This window comes from Parasteatoda tepidariorum, chromosome 6 (assembly GCF_043381705.1).
Source record: "Parasteatoda tepidariorum isolate YZ-2023 chromosome 6, CAS_Ptep_4.0, whole genome shotgun sequence".
NCBI lineage: Eukaryota > Metazoa > Arthropoda > Arachnida > Araneae > Theridiidae > Parasteatoda > Parasteatoda tepidariorum.
In genome coordinates, this window is record NC_092209.1 from 64,368,848 (window position 1) to 64,387,000 (window position 18,153).

The 18,153-nt window shown below is 30.4% G+C and overlaps 1 protein-coding gene across 1 annotated transcript in view; it reads left to right on the forward strand.

Annotated features, from left to right (window-relative positions):
- The window catches only part of LOC107443667 (serine/threonine-protein kinase PLK1), a 184,303-nt gene that overhangs the window by 140,190 nt on the left and 25,960 nt on the right, over positions 1 to 18,153 (forward strand). Inside the window, exons 2-3 of the mRNA XM_043051302.2 lie at positions 848 to 955; positions 5,287 to 5,403. Coding sequence (XP_042907236.1) covers positions 848 to 955; positions 5,287 to 5,403 — 225 coding nt within the window. The remainder of the gene's footprint in view (positions 1 to 847; positions 956 to 5,286; positions 5,404 to 18,153) is intronic.

Consider the following 18,153-nt stretch of genomic DNA (forward strand, 5'->3'; position numbering starts at 1 on the left):
ACTTTATGTCAAAATATGTTGCAAATTTTCTGAAACTTTATAGTACTAAGTTGTGCTAAGTTAAATTATAGCACCATGGGATCAAATCTAAGAATATATGATTCAATACGTAAGGTGCTAAGTTGCACCATATAGTACCTCTGAGCGTTGGTGCAAATCGAATAATTAAATAATTACTTAACTGATTGTAACGTAATTAAATGCTTAATTAGAACATTTATGATTATTCAGTAAACTACGTGTTTGCGTAATTTGAAGGCGAATAATTTTTTTTGCTAGTGTGAAGTCTAATAAATCGTTCCTTTTTCAAATCATATCACCTTTGATTTCTAAAGAAGCATTGTGTACAGAACGCTCTAACGGATAAATTAGAAAGTTTATTTTTTTTTTCAAGTGGAGATCCACTCAGAAGAATTAAATCACTTGTATTTGTGTTAAGTTTTTATTTGCATTAATCGGTTTTACTAGTTTTTAATCTAATTTGTTAACATTCCGTGTAAGGATATAGCATTTCAAATTGAACTTATAATTTTTTTAGCCAATTTAGTCTTCTATGTTCTACTTGTTTCTTTGTTTAAACGCGTTACGTAGTTGCCTAATTCGCACCTCATATGCAGTCCTAAATCGTATCTGTACGATTTAGGGACAGCATTTCAACTTCAGCTGCTAATCGGTCTTAGTTTAAGAAATGTAAACTGTACTGCACTCAAGCGATCGAAATGTGACTGAGAACTTATTATGTTTCTATTGCATCAATCACTTTTTTTACATAATATTTTGCAATATTACTGTAAGCAATTGTTCGAATTCGCTTAGATCTTTATGGTTATTTTTACTTTTTTTTTAGGGTGGATTCGCTCGTGTACACGAGTTAACAGATCTGACCACAAACCAAGTATACGCTTGTAAAATCATTCCAAAGAGCAGATTAACCAAACCACATCAGAAGGAAAAAGTGAGTTCAGAACTTATTTTTCTTTTTCATTTTAATTTTTATAAAGAATTGAAATTATCAAGTATTTCCCGCTTCAAGTAATATATTGTAAATAATTTCAGATGAAATTATGTTAAAAAGCACCGGCTCTCCGGATGGCAGTACTTTTTTTTACCGCAAACCGATTCATTTTTTCTGCAAAATTTTACGGAACAAAAAATCTGATATACCGTAATTTTTTTACTGTAATATTTACAGTAAAATCACTGGATCACTGTAATTAAATAAATATTTCTGTAAAAACTAAGGTATAAAATTATCTGATAAAATGGATTTTACGTTAAAATGATGTGGATGTTGCATTCAAGGTGCCAGTATTTTTTACTGTCATTTGAGCCCGAAGTTTTCACAGCGTATGGTGGATTTGATACAGTAAAATTTACGGTAAAATCACTGTAATTAAATAAATATTTCTGTAAAAACTAGGGTACAAAATTATGTGGTAAAATGGATTTTACGTTAAAATGATGTGGATGTTGGATTCATGGTGCCAGTATTTTTAATCGTCATTTGAGCCGGAAGTTTTCACATCGTATGGTGATTTTGATACAGTAAAATTTACTGTAAAATCACTGAATCACTGTAATTAAATAAATATTTCTGTAAAACTTACGACATAAAATTACACGGTTAAATAGATTTTACGGTAAAGTGATGTGGATAATGCACTCAGGGTGCTAGTATTTTTTACCGTCATTTGATCCAGAAATTTTTACAGTGAGGTTGATTTTTTTACCTAAGTTAAAAAAAAATGAACTAATTTTATAGTTGAAAGTTAAATGTTACTAATCTGTTCATAAACATCTTTGAAATCTCTCAAAAAAATTTTAAATTTGCCGTTGTTTTAAATATATAAATATGAGGAGTTTCTATTATTAATTCTAATATCGAAGTTTTTATTATCAAATTAATTGAGACAGTTTAATTTTTCTAGTTTATTCATGTTTAAACATTGTTGGTCGAGCCTTAAAACATTGCCTGACGCAAATGTTTTTGTCTTTATTCAAATGGCACTGTAAGCCTATCATTAGGCAAGATGAATTTAACCAAATAATAAATATTAAGACATCTAATTTTGTCATTTACGCCGACGTTGGACGGTACAATTCAACATGACTTTGCCCCTTGTTATAATTCAATATATTCATGCTGGTAAATCAAAATAACGTTGTTTGATTTACATTAAACGTCAATAGACTTAAACTCAATTGAGATTTATGGAATGTGTATTTGGAGGAACCGAGATTGACTGTACGATACGAAAATGAATTGCATGTTAAATAATGCTATATAAATCTGATTCTACACTAATCAAATCAAGTATCTATGCACTAATCTACAGAGACGAAAACTAAAAGTCTTCAAGAGTTCATTGCTACTTAAAAATACACTGTAAAAATTCTGGATCAAATTACGTAAAAATACTGCCTCTGAGGGTACAGTACAGTTACAATTTCAATTACAGTACAATTATTACAGTACAGTACAGAGAGTAAAGTACAATTTTTACATTAATAATTACTATGAAATCACTGTAATTAATCACCATAAAATCACTCGACTTAAATTAATATTACTGTAAAAATTAAGGTATAATATTTTACGATTAAAAGAACTTTACGGATGAGGCCTCAAAATGCAAATACTTTTTACAGTAGTTTGATACGGATACAGTGAAGACATAATTCATTTGTCAATAAATTTAAGACAAAGCGTGAATTAAAGCTTATTAAAAATATTTCTCTATAAATATAGTGCTTTATGAGTTTGGTTCCACACTGTTCAAATATTTCTGGAGTCAATGGCAAAACATCTTCATGACTTAATTGCTACTTAAAGAAGACATACATAATGCAATGCATATAACGTCAAAGTATGAATTAAATCATAAATAGTTTCGAAAGAAAACAATTGCATCAATCAATTTTCACAGTATAATTTGAATTGGAGGTTTATTATCAGTTATAAGAAAATATTACCTGCAGTTATTAATTGTAAATGTCTCAGAAACAACTTTGAATTCCTGATTTGGGGATGCTCTTCGATTCTGAAGTTGAGTTGTTCAGAATGACTTCAGCATACTTAAATCTTGTTCTGTTTAGTATATTTTTTGGTTTCTAAGATTATGGAGAAGAATTATTCTCCATCCTTTGTTGGAGAAAAACTTACTGTTTCCACAACTAAAAAATGTGCTAAAAGAACAAAGTTTCATGATGTCGAAGACATTACGAACATCAGAATTGGAGAACAATCCAAAAGGGGACTAAAAAAGTCAGGTTGATGTTACTTCGAGGCATAATTAATGATTGTTCATGATGTGGTGTAAAAGTACACTGTAAAAAATTCTGAATCAAATTACGGTATAAAGTACTGGTTCTTTGGGTATATCAGCCGTAAAAAGCATTTAACCATTAAATCAATTTTTACCGTAACATCTATTTTTACCGTGAAATCCATTTTTGCCGTAAAATATTATGCTTTAATTTTTACTGTAATGTATGTTTAAGTTGAGTGATCCAGTGATCTTACGGTAATTATTAATGTAAAAATTACGGTAGATCAGATTTTATGTTCCGTAACATGTTCCGATAAATACGGTAAAAGGAACCTACACCCTGAGTGCAGTTGATTTTTACCGTAACTTGATCCAGAATTTTTCTCTTAACTGCATTTGTGCTTATGCTTTATTGGCATATGTTTAATATAACAAGTAGAACATGATATTATATAAGAACCTGGCATTTAAAGACGAGGAAACTGAATTAACCTGCATTGTAAAAAAATTTCGAATTAAATTACGATAAAAAGTACCTGCATTCTAAGTGCCGGTACTTTTTTACCGTAATTTGATCCGGAATTTCTTCCAGTGTAATGGATAAGTATGTATTTCACGTGGTATGTAATTGGTATGGGATGTAATTCCCTGGTAATATGTTTCACGTAATATTTTCAGGAGTTATTAACTAATTCCTGAAAATTCATAAGCGATCTTTGAAACAATTATTAAATAGAAAATTACTTATATGAAAATAAAATTACAGTTGAAAAATTTCGAGAAAAACTTTTACATTGGTTTCCTTACCAAAGAAACGATTCATTTTTCTCTGAAGATCTCTAACTACACATTTATTCTTCGAAATATCTGAAAGTGCTGGTCATTCAAAAATACGGTTATTGATCGCTGCTGAAATTACATCCATTTGAATGAGAAAGAGGCATCACCTGGACTTTTCTTTACTTTCTTTATGTAAAAGAAAATGGCTTTTTTTCTGACCAATGGAGCTATTTCTTATTTTGAAATCGTAATTGGACGTCTGCTTGTCTTCTTAAAGAAGACTTTTTCGTCTACAAGATGAATGTTCTTTCATTTTCTGAATGGTAATGATTCTAAAGTTGGAAATTGCTTTACAATGATCTGCTATTTAGTCTACAAAAATTTTTTATTAGTTTTAGATTGTCTTTATAGGGAATTATTTAAGATATGATTTACATAGTAAGTAAAATAAGTGTTCAATCCAAAAAATGATTACAGAACGCAATCGATACTATTTGCCAAAAAAAATTTTGATTGTTTTTTTACAAATCGTGCCAACCGGGCTGTAAGGTCGTTGGGGAGGTCACCTCCCGGCAGAAAGGTCCCGGGTTCGAACCCGCTTCAGCGTGGATGTAATTTCCTTCTCTCTGTTTTATCGGTATTTCTTATGCTGTTGGGATAACATTGATCCAACTATATGGGACCCACGAAAAAGAGATCAACGATGCTGTTAAGTACCACGATGCATATAGCTGCCTAGTTGCCAATTGTGGTGGGCATTGGAAATTTAAAAAAAATATTACATACTATGTTAAATGCAGTTGAAGCAATATGTGTTCTAATTACACAAATGTTTGTAAGATCTCACAATAACTTTTTTATTTAGTGGTTTTTTAAACAAATCAACTTAAAGCTGTTAGGTTCTAGATGTTAAAGAAAAACTCGAACTCAGATTAAATTTTTAAGACCAGAATCCTTAATTACCAGCCTTAATTAATTACTATTCACAGTAAAATAAAATTACCAAGATATACAGGAAGATGCTATCCGATTTAAAACATTCCTTTTAACCATCCATTTAATTTAGATTAAGCATTGAAACTCTTACCCTGCTTGTATATATTTTATCCTTAATATCCTCTGTGCTACTCTAGCTGTAACATTCCATTATACAAATTGAACACCCTGAAATGAGATCCATAGCTCAATGTCAGGATATAAATTCACGTGTTGACGCAACTATTAATCTTTGTTGCAGATCCTGAGAGAGATCGATCTTCACCAGAAACTGAAGCACAAGAATATCGTCCGCTTCCAACATTTCTTCGAAGATGACCAGAATGTCTACATTATTCTCGAGAACTGCTCCAGAAAAGTGAGAAGAGTCGTTATTTATTTACTTTTGCTTTCTTCGTTTGCTGAATTCATTTTGCTTTTCTGAAATAATAGGAATTGTACTTTCTGTTTTACACCGAGAAAAAAAAGTATGGTTTAAACCAGCGCTTCCCAAATGGTGCTCCGCAACACAAAGAGTCACAGGAGTTCCGAGAATTTAAAATTTTTTAAACCATTAATAATTTCTGGAATTTGTAATTATATTTATATGTGAGCCGTGATGGTTCAGGGGATAGAGCATTCGCCTTCCAAAGAGGTTAACCGGGTTTGAATCCTAGCGATGGCTGATCTATACGAATTCCGCACTTCATTCCATGAATTATCTAATGCTGAGGATATTTTACGTTAGTACTATGGTAGGTGCGAGCCAGATGCGGAATTCGTATCGGCCATATATCGCTGGGATGTAAACTGGGCCACCTCATTGGAAGGCGAGCGCTTTGTCCCTTGAGCCACCACGACTCATTTTTCTCATTAATATATCATCAAAACAATTGGTAGTATTTCTCTGGTCAATATGTTCACAGCTGCTAATAAATTTAATTAATATATTTAGAGTTCCTCCAAGCAATGCTCTGTCATTTAGGGTTCTGTAGCCGTAAAAAAAATTGGAACCCCTGGTTTAAACTACCAGAATATGGTGAAAATTTACCGTGTTTCGGGCTCTATGGGAACGACAAAAATTTCGTAATTTTTACTGAAGTAATTACTTTTTACTTAAGTAATGATTTTGATAGTAAAATATGGTTTGTAAATATATGATAAAATTTGATAATTTTATTATGATTCTTTTGAACAGATTTTTTTCCCAACCCCGAAAAGAATCACGGGATCTGCAAAAATAAAATGCTAATTTTCAAATCTTTTAGGGGAAAAAATTTAAGAATTTAAATGAAGCCCTTCATGTGTATGATTTAAAATTTTGTCAATACAATTTAAATAATGTAGTACAAAATATTCTCCTTCACAACAAAAAGTTTCTTTTTCTTCCTTTTCTAATTATAATTAAAATTTCGCTCGTTTTAACATCATTCATGATGACTGATCTTTTGGTCAGATAATTGGTTACCTGCAAGTGACGTCATTTTTGGTAAATCGTGGCATTAGTCGATTCAGAAACCAATCTGTTTCGACACTTACGCATGACGTCGCTTACAGGCATCCAATTAAATCTGATTTAAATCAAATGATTGTGCATAATCACTTCACTTCTTCTCGATGTGCAAGTACCCGCTTGGCCTGTTTATTTCGTTTTTAAAGTTTAATTAATTTAATTAGTTAATTTAAAGTTAATAAGTTTTGTGATAAAGAAATTCATATATCTTATAATAACTTTATTTCGTTAGTAAGATAAATTGAGGTCACAATAAACTAAAAAGAAGACATATTTTGTCATTATAAGAATCTGAATTCATATAAAATCCGTGATTTAGCTCTTGAATAAACCATTTGTCATTTGGCGGAATTACATCTGTTACAAAAACATTTTTTCTTTGTCCTGAAAGTTATAACTTAAGAGCAATAAAAGTTTTTTTCATTTCCGTTCTACTATTCCAAATGTAATTACATGTTAAACAAGTGTTTGTAATAAAAAAGAAAAATCTTCGGAAAAAAGTGATGTACGAAACTAATGTTATTTGCATCGCTTAAATGTTCAGAGTTATACCCCAGAAATAAGCAAACATTTAATCAGCGAAATATAGATAGAGTTTTTTTTCGTCTTTAATTTGTTTTTCATATTTTAATACAAATTTTCAAAAGAGATAAGTGTTTGAAAAAGACAAATTTTTAGAAAAGATAAATCAATTATGAAATTCAATAATGAAATACTGTATGTTTTATTTGTTTTTCTTCAGAAAATTATTGTTAAAAGTGAGTTTTAAATGAATATTTTTCAGAAAAAATTTTTATCGTTAAAAAAATCTAGCTCTTATGATTCAGCATTGTAGAGTAAACTATTAATATAAATAAGCTTTAAATCAATAGTTTTCTAAAAAGGGAAACTCTTTAAAATCTCTTGTACTTTCAAGTTAGCATTATTTAGAAGACTATTATTACATATTGATTATGCATACTAAAACTTTGAGTAAGTTTAAAGTAAATTTTTTATTTATTTATTTTTAACGTTTTCTTCGACTAGTCAAAGCAGCATAACTCAAGAAATTCCTAAAAGTTCCGATAAAAATTATAAGTTTCGTCCTTGAGATTTGATAAAAAAAAAAAAAAAATGTTTTTTTCCTTAGTGGCAACCGTTTGTTTTTATAGAATTTTATTTTAGTTGTTCAATTAGTTTATTTAACACGATGCTTTTTTAAAGGTTATTTACTTTAAAACTTTACTAAACTTTACTTTAATTTTAAAAACATTTTATTGCTTCGCAAGGGTGGGCGCGAATAATTTCTCAGGGGGAAGGTGAAACCAAGAAAAATATTCATTACAATATTTCAGAAATTATGTAAAAGCAAATTTCATTCTGTTTGTACTTCTGAAAAATATTTTAACTGGTGTAGAACAAAATATTTTTACAAGTTACATTCCATAATTAAATTTCAGCTGCCGACTAACTAATTCAGCTGCCGAATATTTTTCTACGTAAAATATTTATATTTAAATCATTGTATTTAATAAATTTTTTATTATTCAGTTCTTTACTTAAGTAATATATAAGACACAATACGTGTTTTTGCTATAATAACACTGTTGGAAATTTCTCGGAAAAAAATGTTTAAATAACAATTTATTTAATAGTTAATTTACCATATTCAAACAAAACAGTCTAATAACTATAAATAAGATGTTATTCAATCTGTTAACTGTAAGAAAATCCTTTTATTAACAGCTTTCACCTAATACGGTTAAGCAACCAGAATTTTATCGCAGCTAGGGGCCACCTAAGGAAGTAACTTAGCTCCTTGCAACTAGGTACATATAATAGTCTCAAAACCGATAGAACGAGGGGTTTAAATCCCAACGTTGACACCAAAATATTTCATCCCCTCATTTCCACACATGAAGATTGTCCAGTCCTGCCCTCCCTTATTTGTGACCCTGGACTAGAATACGATACTCTCATTCACGCATAGATGGCAGCACCATAAAGCTGCTTAACAGAAAAATTGATAGTATGTCTCATCTCTCACGATATGGTGAGACAACCAGAAGAACTAAAACACATTCCGTGGTTCATTTGATAAAACACAACTCAACCAAATCTAACTCCAGTGCCCATTATCTAACAAAAGGCCTAGCTCCAATGTTCGGTTAATATTTCTTTACGATTTTGAAACAATATTGATTTTAAATGGTTAAAAATCGTATAGTTTTGTATTCATGGCTTTTTAACAAAGTTGTAAACGGTTTCAAAACCATGAAGGTTAAAAACATGTTTTTCACCTTAAACTTTACGATTAATTAGATGGCCTGACTGCTGCCAGCTATATTACTGTAATTTTAAAAGGAAAATTCTAACAGTAAAATTTATTCTGATTCTTGATTTGCCCAAAGAAGAAAGGAAAAAATAAAGAGCTAAATCGATAGATAAGATAATTTTAATTATATATTTTCAACTTAATTAAGATATTTACATTTTGTCAGTTTAATAATACCTAACACCTAACACTTATTAAGTTGTTTTTTTAAAACATCTTTTTAATTTTGTTATCAGATTTATTGTGAAGCTTAGTAGTTGACACGTGTCTTCTTTATACGTGATTCATAGCTCATAAAAGAATCGAAAAAAGAAAAATCTGAAAAAAGATGAATCGCTTCACTGAGTTTAAAGCAAACTTTTTATTTTATTTTTTTTGCATTTTCTTCGACTAGTCTAAGCAGCATCTTTCAAGCACTTTCTAGAAGTACTGAGGAAAAACTTAAATTACATCCTTGGGGTTAAATGCGAAAAAAAAAAATCTTAACTTCACTGTACTTCAGTTTAAGAAATGAGGACTTCTTCTTTGATATTAAAGTTCAAGGTCAGCTAGGGGGTCAGAGAATACCTTATGAATGAAAAGAGGTCCCAGCTGCCTTGCTAACTTGTTTTTCAGTTGACCCTCCGGCGATTTTACCTGAAGAATTTTTTTTAATAGAAATCTGTCAGAGGCAGATGTTGTGTTTAATTTTTTTTTCCTTTACTCCACTTAAATATTATCTTCAAACACAAAATATAGGGTGAGGCCCTTATAAGGTTGAATAGCTTCACAAACCTCAATTTCAGATTGAAAAGGCATTGTTATTAGCTTAGCTATTAGAAAATTTAACAAATTTAAATGTATGCCTTTATTTTTCTTCATTAAATTGTGCTTAAAGGCAATATCTAAATACAAAGATGAGACGTATAACAACAACAAATATGGTAACCGAGAAACAAAACCTTATTTTTATATAATATATATATACATATTAAATTAAAGTTTATATACATACACGCACACACAATTTATACAATGATTGAGTTCGATAACTACAAAGATAATATATTTGGTATTTAGAATAATGTTACAAATTGGAGATTTCTGATATTTTTTCTTTCTGACTACTAGTTAGGATGATTAATGCTTAATTGTCAAATAGTTAGAATGAATGATAAATAAATGGTTTTATAAGTAGAAGAGAATAATTTATCTTCCTAATCATTTACATAAGTAAAGCAGGGTGTTTACATATTTGTATGTGTGTTTGTCTTTGCACATTATACAAATCTGCAATTCTATACAGATCTGCGCCTAATTCGGTGTACATCACTCAGAAATAAGAAAGATTTAAAAAAAAATGGATTGCCCTGAATAACTTGTGATCTAATAATCGGACTTCACCTTCTCGGGCTCAATCTTAATGACTTGAGGTGGTGACCTCAAATATGCTACTTAATGAGTGCAGACGATATTTTAAGTTACTCAATCAGATATACAAATATATTGTAATATAATACATGGCCGAGTTTGAATATTATGGGTTAATATTAAGGGGGGATATGGGACCATGTATGAATGCAGTATATTAAGCAAGAATTTCTTCATTTTAAAATTCTATTTAACACAATATTATAAATATACATAGTTACTAGTTCTTTTTCTAGCATTTCTCACATTTTTTTTTCTTTTTCTGAATAAACATATCTTTTTTTCGACGAATTATGATTTCTGACCCCCAAAATATAGGGGTTATCCTCAATCTGGATCCCCGATAGTTTGGTCAAGAGACAGACTTAAAGAAATATTTTGAAATATTCGTCACGAGAACTTTTTAAGCGAATTGAAATCTTTTCGCATACGATTATAAAATTCTTTAGCGAAAATGTAAATCTATGCAAAAAATAACTTTTAATAAAGATTTATAATTTTTTATTACTTTATGTATTTAATAATAATCAAAAAACGAATTGTAAGGTATATAATTTTTTACAACATTTTAAAGAATGAATTTGACATGATAAAATGTAAAATTTGAACGAAATTGGACGAATAGTTCCTGAGCAATCGAATTTTTTAAAGAAGCCGTAATCTTTGTTCAAAGAAAGTACGTTTTTGTGCCTGATTTCGTAACTTATAATATTATCTGCACTAATTAATTGGCATATTTAAAGCCACCCCTTCAAACTATTAAGATTGAGTCCTAGAAGAAGATCCGATAATTACAACAAAAGTTATTCTGGATGGTTCGTTTCTATTTTGTATATACTTTCCAAGATACTGCAGAACTGTTTGCTTAAAAACTCCCCCTCCCCACCACTGGTTCGTTTCTCCTCTTGGATATACTGTAAATGTTTTAAAAAAAAGCAAGTTCCAATATTGAAGAAGAAAAATTAGATCAGAAATTTATACGAAGTCTAATAGGAAATATCTTGCTTTGTGTATTTAATATTGATAATTCGATTTGAATTAGTAGCAAAATTAACGGAATCGTTTTTTTTTTTTTTCTTTTAAGAAAGAAAAAAAGCCGTGTTTCATGAAAAATGCATTAAGAGTTTACGAAAGTTCAATTTAGCTATGCAAATGTTAATAGAACATAATGTCACAGTATATATGATTAAGGAGTCACAAGAAAGTAAACAATAGAAATAAATATACTAACAATCTTTCTTTTATTTATTTGCTGCATACAAACAAAGAAACATGAATATTTCAAAAACACCTTTATTGTTCTTTAAATATTGTATCTTTGTCACGATTTATATCGTTTTAAGCAACTCTATCGTTTAGTTACTAATTAAAAGCATATTTATATTGTTTTAGTGAACGCGATAAAAATTGTGTCTATATTCTTAATAAGATAAAACTTAATAAGATAGGATTATTCCTATTTTATATATTTAATCTTATGTCCCGAGAAAATTTATCGCAATATTCTTTAAGTTGGATTGTTTTGGATGTATTATTTTAAAGCCGGTGTTGAACACCCTACCCAATTGAGTTTGTGACTATCAATATTCAACTCAATAATCTTGAATGTTTGAACACAACTCAGAGGACAGGGGAACTCCTGGATACAAATTCGCCTTTCGTGGCGAACTTTCTAAAGGAACCAAACCACATTTCGTTTGAAGGGGAAAATAACAAAATCCTCCCTCATTTAGCCCGAATGTAAGAAGATTTTTAACTCACAATCCGTTTAACCCCGAGGATATAGCACTATGGTCATTGCGAACTGGTAGCAGTTTTCGAATGAACCAGCCATCGCCAAGATCCGAACCTGAATCACTTTATCTATAGGCTAAAGATANTATATATATTATTTTATTATTTTATTTTTCAACCGCCGTTGAACAACCGACACTTTTTTGGTTTACGACTATCAATGTTCAACTCCATAGCCTTGTGATTTTGAACTTAACACTTAACTCAGAAGACAAAGGAATTCTTGGATCGAGCATGTGACCAACTAGCTCGATGGACTTTTCGATGAAATATCCCAACGATGACCAGTCATCATTGGGATTTAAGCCTGGGTTATCCGATTTGAAGGCAATTTACAATTAATTTTTTTGAGTTCCGGTAGCTCAGAGGATGAAGCGTTTGCCACCCGATGAAGTGACACAGGTTCGAATCATAGCGGTAGTTGCTTGATGTGAGTTCTGCTCCCGGCTTGCTCCGACCCCATTGCTGACGTAAACTATCCTCAGTGGTAGACATTTTAGGGGTTAGCCATTGCCCTTTTTAGCCCTTGCCATCAGGTTGACAGTAAGAGGTTGTCGTGGTTTTCCTCTCCGTGTAACACAAATGCTGGTTAGTTCCGTCAAAATACTCCTCCACAAAGGCTATTCCCGAAGCTTAATTCAAGAGTTCCCTTGTCTTCTGGATTGGGTTCCAAATTAGAAGGCTACACAGTTGAATATCTATAGTCGTCAACTCAGAATTGGGTCTGCTGCTCACCGCAGTTCATAAAATGAAATAAAATTAATTTCGATGCTTTAAATGTTACTAAGAGACGTTTATTGGATATATAATACGCGATCGAATCTATAGTGGATTCTCAACTGCGTTTATAAAGGAAGTTTAGATTGTTTATCCATTCTTTAAAATAAAATTCTACTGTTATTAACGAATTAAAAATCCTCCAAAATAAATTGGAGTAATTGTATGCCGAATTGCTTCATCTTAAGAGTTTAAATGAATCCGGTCATGCAGGAAATTATAATCTTTACCTCACGACAGTCGACATAAATGTATTGTATCATTAAAAAGTCCACTGGCTGAATGCTATAAAGCACTATAAATATGCAAATAAATTTGAAAATTTGTAAACAGAAAAGTTATAAAAAATATCCCTAAGGCTCATGCAAGAGGTGAATTAAATTAAAACTATTCCAATGGTTTGAGAATGTTTCGTTTTACTCGACATTCAATCACTTAAAGTGTTAGATTGAGCATGAAATTTTGCATTTATTGCAATGATGGAATAAAACTTATCTTATTTTAAAATCGTTTAGTTCTTCTGTTAAGGGCAAATTCACACGGGGTCTTCCATCTTAAAACAAGGAAGTGCTATTTAATATAAACTTGTTATTTTTTGATATTACTTAAATGTCTGAACTAAATATTTTAAATAAACCAGACGGATCCTCATATACAAAAATTGGAAGAACATACTTTCAGAAACATACTTTCATTTTGTACTATGAAAAATTAACTTTTATTTTGTACCAATTATTACCGAAAGTAAAAATATGTTTTAGTTGTGTAGTATAACTAGTATATAAGACATGTTAACTCGATTCTATGTTGGGGTACCTTTTCATTGATAAAGGTTGACATTATCGATAACTACTAACCCCATATTGGTGACCCGGACGTGATATGAACATGCCTACCTTGACAGAAACTCCCACTTCGTTCTGAACATGCTTATTTTGACAGTAACGCCCACTTCAATCTGAACACGCCTACTTCGATGGTTGGTACACATTGAAAAATTGACTTGCTATTTGTGACCGCGACATTATCCACCTCCTCGCTCTGTTGCTACTCAGTCTCACACACAACATGTTCACTCGACTTCTAAAGGCAGTACAGGAGCGACCACGACCGTGAACTTAATACAGCTCTCACGATCAGCACACGAAAGCTCGGTGATCTTAATACAGCCCTCCCGGATTCTCAAAAAACAGCAATGAATCAACTAGTAGTATCCGTACATCGAATTCTATCACAGCTATAATTCTGGAAAGGGAGTACTGTAGTGTATCTACCACTACAAAAATACAATTCCAATTCACTATTATATAAGACATGTTAACTCGATACTATGTTGGGGTACCTTTTTATAGATGAGGGTTGACATTGTCGATAACTTCTAGCCCCACACTGACAATATTATTTTAATTTTTGATTATGTGACACTTGTATCAAATTGTTTTATAACATTTAATTTTTAACTGCTTCTGCTCTTTTAAGCCTAATCCTAATTCGTCCTAATATTCTCTCTGTACCAGGCGGATGTTTGATTTTCAAACTATTTATATTTTCAGAATTAATGTATGTTTCCTCAACTAATTGTCCTTACTTTATATCGTATCTTAAAAATAACTTACTGACCGCCAAGTGCAGTATGTTGCAGTGTATTAACAAATTCAGAAACTAAGATTTAGCTTACTAGACACAATTGATAGGAGGCGACTGCCTCTCGAAAATTGAAAGTACGATTGTTTAGAGGTGATTATCTGTTACGAAATGTTAACATAACTCAGAAGCTATGAGTTTTATACGCAGATAGAATTGATTGCAGGCGATTGTTTTATGATGATTAAACTACGATCGTTTGAAGATCTGTTGCAGTAAGTAAACATTTTCAGAAGCTGTGAGTTAGTTTACCGGGCCTAGCTGGTTGGAAGCAATTGGATTTATGTAATCGTCGTACGGTTGTTAAGAGGTTAATTTCTTGCTGTAGTATCAACATGTCCAAAAGTTTGGTTACCAGGCCCGCATTAATGATATTATATATGGACAAATAAAAATTTAAATTAAGTAAATTTAAATGCGCTCTTAAGATACTATTAAAAACAAACATTTTAATAAATTTATGTCACCAAGCAAATTGTTTCTGTGTGTGAACCATATCTAGTATTATAAATCAATATAAGCTTTAAAAAAAAAAATAGAACAAAGAAGGAAAAGAAACAAAAACAGTTGGAATATTTTCAGTTTTCTTACATTGTTTTGCTTTAAATAATACCGAATAATAAATCTCTTTATCTATTATAAAAAAGACGTTGAGTGTCTGACTTCAATATTTTCTTTATACATACATTTAATTGGAACAAAAGTTTCCACCCTTTTTTTTTCTCCTTTTATTTTCTCTTTTCGTTAACATCAAAACGATAAATTGATTTTCGCTTTATTTTTCTTTAATATCATATCTCTTAATTAAATTTAAACGGTAAATGTATTTTCCATCTTTCATATTTTTTAACATTATGATTTTATTAAGACCTTGCGTTTTTCCTTTCGCCATTTTAATGCTATCTGTGCTAAATTGGGAGAAAAAAAAATTTCTTTTCTAACTAAAAGGTGGAAATTTAATTAATTCCAAGTTTACTTTAGCATCACACAACTTTATATATGTCATTTTAACGAAATTAAACTTTGATTATTAGCTTTTCGTTCTTGGGGATTATTGTGAGAAAAGTTTTTTTTTAAATACTTTTTACTGCATAATTATCACTTTTCATCATTCGCTCTAATTTCTAAAACATACAATTAATTAAGACAGAAATAATCTTATATGTATGTATATATTTCATAAAGTTTTTTTTGGTTCACGCTTTAAGCATTAAATTAAAATTTTCATTATTTTTTTAATTAATTTATATGTATTTTACGTTACGCGATTTTTAATTATCATAAATCATTGTTCATAAAATGTGTAAGGATTTGGTAGCTCAAAGAATTATTAATTAAATTTTGTATGTCTCATACCATAATTAATAAAATAATTAATTTTACAATTTAAATCTTAGTTTGTGAACATTAATCTTATGATATGAATCATAGGAAATATATGATTTTGAATTAATAATCCTTTAAGTCTTAAGAAACTTTTTAAACGATAGATTATTCAAATAGCTGGAAATAGGATTTCCGTTACTATGCGTTGTCGTTGACTTTATTATTATCGCAAATTAGATTTGTTAAAGAAATGAAATTTTTTAGAAAACATAGATGTTTCATTAAAAAAAAGTTTCACGATTAAAAGACAGAATGGTTATTGAAGATTCAGGGACGGTTTATATCTATGAAGGCTGATTCTGAGAAAAATCGAATTTTGTGTGGGGACATGAACTGTTTTTCTGCCCATCTTCACTGTGTTATAACTTTCGGGATGGACCGAATTTTCACTTTATTGATTGTCAAAAATTATTAATCCTAAAAATGCATTAGATGGCGATCCAAACTTCCTTTTAAAAAAAAATTGCACCAACCGTTTTATCCCCTAGATCTCTAATTATTGAGAAAGCTAAAATATAAACAACAAAACAAGGGCTGTGAAATCTTAGTTAAATTAGCTAATAATAATCTGCTGTGTCTTAGATCAAGCAATAAATTTGTTTCTAAAAATTTTAATGAAAATTTTTTAAAAATTTTAAATTTTTGCATCCTATAAAACCTTTGATTCATCTGGGGGGCCATAAAAAATCCTATTGCTTTAATACCTATATAAGTATATCATTTTCCTACTACCACAATTAACTAAATACCCCTAGTGTCCTTAATAGCTTAGCAAGCACCGACCACTGAGCTGGCGTAAAATACCCTCAGTGGTAGACGAATCAGGGGTTAGAATCCCTTTGCCATCGGGTTAACCGTGGAAGGTTTTCGTGGTTTACCTATCCATTTATCTCAAATGCGGCTTATTTCCAACAAAAAGTCCTCCACGAAGACCAGTTTGTCCCTATGCTAGATTTAGGAGTTCCCTTGTCTTCAGAGTTGCGTTCAAAATTGCAAGGCTACTGAGTTGGACATTAATTGTTGTAAACTCAGAATTTAGTCGGCTGTTTAACGCCGGTTATAAAAGAAAATATATAGAGGTCCTGAAAATGAATTGGCTCAGGATTAGGTGAAGACCTTGCTTCTGTTTCCGACACTGGTTGTTTTCTTTTCTTTCTTTTTTTTTTTTAATTTTTCTTCTTGTCTTAAATATTGTTATTAACACACTCCCAATGTGCTCTAATAACTCTGCTAATATCGTGAGTTAGTCGTCGAGCTGACCGTGAAGGCTTTCTTTGTTCTTCTAATGCAAATACTTTTAATGCAAATTGCCTTTACAATCTCTGAAATACTCCATACAGTCGGTTTGGCAGGTAAGTGATCTATTATGACTAAACTATACAGTGAACCAAATAAAAAAGATATCACACCTAATAAATTTTGCTCTAATGTTTAGATTTTTTACTTATTAAGGGACGATTTCAATGGTTTAAAAAGTTGACAACAAAAATGTGAATTTATTAGTGTTGGCTACTAAGATGCGAAATCATGTACAAGAATCTAATTTCTTCGACTATACCTATATTTTTTTTTTTTGCTGCGGATTTGGATTTCTAGCCTTTCATAAGCACATTATTCGATCAAAAACTTAAAAATATGATCCGAATAAGGACAGGGAAGCTGTTTAAAGTTTGAGCCCCTCAGTGTTAATATTTTTTTAACGTGTTTCGTTATATCACCGAAACGTTTCGCTCACATAAAAAAATCAGTATATCCATCTAAAAAATATTTTTCAACTTATTAATTTGGATATTTCAGGACATCCTCTACAACTATCGAGATTGATCTAATATTTATATACATATATATATATAAGTTCAAAATGAAGATAAAACAAAGAAGAATTATAGACATATGAAAAAAGGGGGGAAATAATAAGTAAAAAAATAACTAACAACAGTTTAAAAAAAAAAGATGAAAAAAAAGAATGAAATTCTATTTTAGAAAAACGGAAAAAAAAAGATATAATCTTTCCATCAGCCCACACGATTATATCCGCAAAACAGAGTGCTTTCTGATATTGTATCAATAAAACCAAAGCAAAATATATTAATACAATAGTGTGAAAAGCACTCAAAAATTTTTTTTACAAAAATTACAACAAATAAAATAGAACACAAAAAGTAAAAATAACATGTAAATACAGAAAATAAAATAAAATAAAAAGAAGAAACAGTATAAAAAAATGGACTATAAAGCGAGTAGCGAAATCAGATCTACTTACATGGACGGGAAATTTTTCAAGAATGATT